At 32.7% G+C, this 6,000-nt stretch overlaps 1 protein-coding gene across 1 annotated transcript in view; it reads left to right on the plus strand.

Moving 5' to 3' along the window:
• The window catches only part of LOC111504343 (circadian clock-controlled protein daywake), a 21,661-nt gene extending 17,052 nt beyond the window's left edge, over positions 1-4,609 (plus strand). The window contains exon 5 of the mRNA XM_023158873.2: positions 4,349-4,609. Within this exon, the coding sequence (XP_023014641.2) occupies positions 4,349-4,503 (155 nt within the window). The 3' untranslated portion in view covers positions 4,504-4,609. The remainder of the gene's footprint in view (positions 1-4,348) is intronic.
• Positions 4,610-6,000: the final 1,391 nt, after the last annotated feature.

Here is a 6,000-nt window from a genome sequence, read left to right on the forward strand (position 1 = left end):
ATAAGTTATCCGAATATAAATTCATGATCTCAAATTACTTTCATTCACTTTTGTTGGCAAACTTTCAATTATCTAATAGGATAGAGTTTAACAAATAACTAAATTGAATTTTCCAAGTCAATCCGACATGAAACATGAATCATTTCGAAACGCATTGATCTATTCTCATTTTCAACTGGTGAAAATTGATGAATGAGCTGATAAAAGAAGTGCATTCACCGTCAAAGATGATCTTTTACGAAAAAGAGCTTTTGTAGGTACTCCATATTCCTACCACTTCAATATTTTTTTGATAAAGTGTATTGTCAATATTTCTCCGCTGCCGTGTTGTCTGGTATAACTTCAATGAAGACACCTTCGCAAATGTAAAAATATTATAATTTCTCACCGTCAAAATAATCAGTTTCCGTTCTTGACGAATAAAAAACTTACGAAATTGAGTTAAAAAATTAGGATTAATTTGATTGTTGGAAAAAATCATATATTTTATATTTTCGAAGATCGAATATTCATGATAATCAAACAATGTTCGCAAAAACTGTTTTTTCTAGACGCGTTTCGCTAACACCGTAGCTTCCTCGGTGACATATGTCACATATTGACATATGTCAGCAACAAAGGCGCAAAGCCGCTCACCGCGTTTCCAATGTTGAAAACATTTTAATTCCCCCTCCTTTTTGAAAATATTGGTTCATGAGTTTGGCAGAAAAGAGAAAATATTAGTCAAGGTAAGGAAACGAAATACGGAATAATTAAACATTAAGATAATACAGCATATGAAATAATTAGAACTACAATAGTACAGAATAATTAAACAGTAAAACATATACTCATAGTAACTACAAATAAAGACAATAGCAGTATTAGACTTCACAATATAATAACAGCCTCAGACAGTAATACTGATATTGGAAGATTGGTATATTACTTTTTTTTTAATTACATAAAATGAATTATTACAATTTTGTTTAGCAAATATACTTGAGGTGAGAAATTTAGTAAGGCTAAACAGATTTTCCAGGCATGTGAACTCCATTTAAATAGTAAAATCGTTGGTACTTCAAAGGTGAGAACTGAACTGGAGGTCTCCGTACCGAAGGAGATCTCAATCTTTCTCTAACTCTTTGTACCATTGACTGTTGTAGAGAACTTAATCCTGAATGAGGAGGTGAATCAGAGGATTCATGAATGCTTTCTGAATTTACCAGCGAGCCTTGAACTGGCTTAGGGTACCACTGCCTTGCCGGAGGATAGCTGGCATCAGGAAGTTCACTTTTACGTAACTGGTTTAGGTGAACCTTTCTGATGGATTCATTTTCTAACTTCACAAGGTATACGACCGAACCACCGTATACAAGTAAACACAAGTAAATTCACTCCTGGTCGGCGTCTTTGATGTATAGGGTCGAGATTTTATTTTTTGCTGGCATGTGGCGGGGCAGGAGAGTGTAGGTTGAGGGCTAATGTGCACCTCTGCACGAGGTTCGATCAAAAAATATGTGACCATGATCTGACATCATCATTGCTACGAGGAGTTCACAATAAATATCTCATATATGATTGTGAGTTGTTTAGGAATTGATTAAAAATAAGACAAGGTGGTGAAATAAACGTATATTTCGTAAAGTTTTTGATTTTTTTAACATTTGTTTTTGAATTTCCATTGTCAAATATCAAAGTTTAATAAATTCTCACCCTTGTGAAAAGAGATACTTGATGAAAGTTCAAATTAAAACTAATAAATACAATTTATTGTATGATTTTCACTATGGATGGTTTTACAAAAACCGCGACACGTGTTTCGCTATACAATAGCTTTCTCAAGCATAAAATAAAAGTTACTTCTAAATTACAACCATTTTATACTCTTACCTGAAACGGTAAGGTACGAATTCATTACTATATCAATAAATTTTTCGAAAGTACCGTGAATGTACCTAACCATTTTTACCTGGAAATTAACAGATTCAATAATGACGAATTATTCAATTCAGTTTGATTGTTCATAAGATATTGACAGTTTTTGAATTTGTTTATGAACAAGGTGAGAAATGTTGATTTTTAAAAACATTGTTTTGAGCTGGTTGCCTATGCAATCAGTGGCACATAAATTGTTAAAATTCTGTCTCTAGATGAATGATATATAAACTTCCAAACTGTTTGACTTCTGCATTACCGTATGCCTTGAAGTAAATATATACATTTGTTTCATTCAGTGTGGTACTAACCGCCGCCGTGGCATAATTTTCTCAAAAGATATCCACAAACATAGCCCAAGCTATTGCCTTCGGGAGTGGCTAGATTTCTATAATCATTTTGTTCGTTGTATATTCAGCAATTTTCACAAAATCATCTAAAAATGGTTCCAGCTACATTTCAGCATATGAGGAGTATCACAAAAGTAAAATATATTTTTTTCTCATCAAAAAAGAAATATGGCTGCTCTACAGTCACTAAGAGATCTTTTCTGGCAAGTTTATGAAAATTAGAACCTAAATCTGAAATGATACCCCTAACTCTTGATCCAATTTTTGATAATTGCCTAACATCTTCAATGACAATACTTTTTATATCCAGTGTTGATGTGGATGAATTGGTAAAAAAGTATGCAACAGGCTGTTTCCAGTTCGAATGTATGCCTTTTGCCATGACTACCAAGACATATTCTGCCATAGAAGCCGTTTTCTTGTTCAATAATTCCTCAAAACCAACTAATCTATTCGTTCCTGTATTGTAGAATGAGTGTAACTTGATGCTCATTTCATCGAAACAAATGGTATTGAATAGATTGAATCAGAATTTGATGAGAGACAAAAAAGATGTAGTTTAGCAAACGTTTATTTATTTTGGTTTTGAATCGTTTTTCTGAAATAACTTTTTTATATTATTGGGTTGATTGTTGTGAATATAAACTTCAGTATGAAATACAGATTTCTTAGTTTTGGGTTGCCCAGTTTGCTAATTATGGAGTGTGTCAATCGAATGAAATTCTAATGTTTTTTGTTATTGATAACAGAATGTAAGAATAGACATATTTGCTATCTATAGTAGATTATTTGGAACATATAAATGAAAAGTAGGCAAAAAAAATGATTTTTGAATATACATTTGATACTTTGGTTTTGCAGAGATTTCAGTGAAAGTAATTTTTTTTCCTACAGATACATAATAGCCAAATCAAAAACTTGATGTTTTACAACAATTATTTTTCTTTATGGATTTCCAGTGGGACTCCGATTGTTTTGTCATTTTATATCATTATTTGTGAGGCATATACTATTCGTAAAGTTCAATTTCATCAAATTAATTTCATAAATATTTTTGAATATTAATAACCCCACTATTATGGTCTATAACAATTTATTTTATGATTTTCGTTATATGTTCATTCCTTTAATCTTACACAATGAATACTAGAAAAATATACCTTTTTACGTCAGTTGGAAATCGAAAAAAATCAATGCCGACATCACCCTGCAAATTACAGCAACTCACAGCTCCACACTTGTTCGTTTTGAAACCAGACAAAAATTTTTCACAAATACAAATACAAAACCAACGACTCACTCTGTAATATTATTCCATGCCTCGATTTGGCTTGCTTGGTAAACAGTCGGTTGCGCTGTAGGTTGGCCGCGCATAAAATTTGAGGTGGGGAATCTTAACCCAAATATGGCGGAGGCGGAGAGTGAACTTACTTGTGTTTACTTCTATACGGTGACCGAACTGATTTGTTTCATCACCTGAGCTCTAATCTATTTCAATATACCTTTCTTATGATTTCTGACAAAAACCTTGTCATTGATCTTAAAATTTCTTAACTGGCAAACTTCTAGTCCGAATTTCGTTTTGAACTCATCCCTTGATAACATCTTATCAGCCAGAGACATACTGAGGGGGTTTCGAGCTTTAAAATCCAAGATCATGTCTGAAGGGGATTTCTTCGTAACCGATCTGTTAAGATCTGTATAAGCAATCATATAACTTCCTCGATAAATTAGTCGCTGAACAATTTCAATGTTAATCACCTTCAAACAAATAGTCGCTGAACTTTTGGCTACTACTGATCTCAATAGTTTGAGCACTACGTTCTGCTTCCTCATTGGAAGCAGGATGATATGGGCTTTGCGCATTTGTTGCTGACACATTTAACATAAAAAAAATTCACTTATCGTATTTTCAAGTTTTCAATTTCCAATTCTGTTACTCAATTCTTCTCATTCTATTCAATTCATTTAATGCCTCAATGAACTCTTCTATAATTTATTGTACTTAAGGACAATTAACCTTTGAAAAATTGCTGAGGTAATCTAAGTGACTTAATTTCAAATCAAAATTTGCTTTATAGGTAACTTCACGAATAATTTCATCAACGAGAATATGGATGAGCTAATCAAAGAGATGCAACCAGTTCTAAACCGTGTGATCAGTACAATCGTGGAAAATTTGGTGTTCAAAATAGTTTCCAACCATATTTCCTACGATGAGTTGTTCCCAAAGTGAGGTCCTAAAGCATTTGTAAGCAATATGTTACTGTTTAGCAATAATATGATTGTTAGTATTTATTTGTGATTATTTGTATTGTAATATAAGGCTGGAAGGGTCCTGAAAATGACTTGTGTTTTAATTCTGATATGCATATATCTCTAATATGAATTCAAACGCATTGAAAACTTTTTTTTAAGAGAAGAAATGGTAAAGGGTTTATTCAGTTTGGGTGCTTCGATAGTTGAGTCAGATTGGGTGGGTGATGTAATCTGAGTTGAAACTGAGAACGTATTTTTCTTCGTTACTTTCAGAAGTCCTCAAGTTTTATATTTCAAATCTTCAACGTCTTTTTTTAGATTCAAAGTTTACATCAATTGTTACTGATTACATATTTCAATAGTACTTGGTACCAACTACTTTGAATGGCTTTATCTGCCCAACTAACTTATCCTTCAGAGCTTTGTTTTGTTTGACAATAAAACTTATCAGACACTCTTTTTTATAATTTGTGTGGCAGTTTCTTGATTCCCTTAATCGATGCTAGGCCCACAGACTAATCTAATTTCGAACATAAGAAAGGACATAGTCGGTTTCTGAAGTAAGATAATATTCAGAGTTTTTTACGACTGCTTGCTTTGAATGATGTTCAATATCTGTTCAATCAAATCTAACTTGTTTTAGAATATTATCAAATTTCTCTTTACTACTTGGTGTCACATAAACATATAAAATACCGAATTTATGTTATGAATTTCACTATACTCCAAACAAACTATTTAACATAATTTTTCAGAAAATAATGAAACGTTTTACGTTTCGAAAAAAATGGGGTTCTTTGTTTCATTCTTGCAGTGTTCCATATTAATCACATGCTTTGTTTTAATTTCATTCAATACAAAACTTTATCTATGTCATATTTAAATAACTCCATGAATTGGGAAATAACTTCACGATCAACGGTAACGTGTTTTCTCATTATGTTTTGTTAATGCTCCACAGTTACTCATCAGATATATTTTCAACATACATTATATTTATTATTATTGTGCCTTTTGTTACCTCGAGTAGCCAATTATAGAATTGAAAACCCATGCTACCTTCAGTTAAAGAAAATAATTTCTCTTCAATAGAAAACAGTAGGTATGTTTGCCTCATCATGAATGAAAAGAAATTTTCGATAAAACGTCAAGTCTTCATTAGGTACTTGGAGTATCTGTTGGTATACCACAATATTCTATCCTGAGTCCAGTACGAAGAGAATGTTAGTAAAGCTCTTGTCGAAAACTTGGAACACTGTTCCGAATCAGAAAACTGTATACACCTCAGCAACTTTTGATGCTTTATAAAGCTTATATCAGACTTTCTTTGGGAGTATCTGTATCTGTAAAGTAGGAAGGGTAAGTGTAGGCCCACAGTACTTAAGGTCACATGTGACCCATTGTACATCCTCCCGAGGAGTTGTCCTCCTAGGTCATCGTCCATCCTGTTCTTTCCAGGAAGGTCGACAGGTCA

Source organism: Leptinotarsa decemlineata, unplaced genomic scaffold (genome assembly GCF_025532065.1).
Source record: "Leptinotarsa decemlineata unplaced genomic scaffold, Ldec_3_MD MMD2_tig00000133_RagTag_RagTag, whole genome shotgun sequence".
In the NCBI taxonomy this organism is placed as follows: Eukaryota; Metazoa; Arthropoda; class Insecta; order Coleoptera; family Chrysomelidae; genus Leptinotarsa; species Leptinotarsa decemlineata.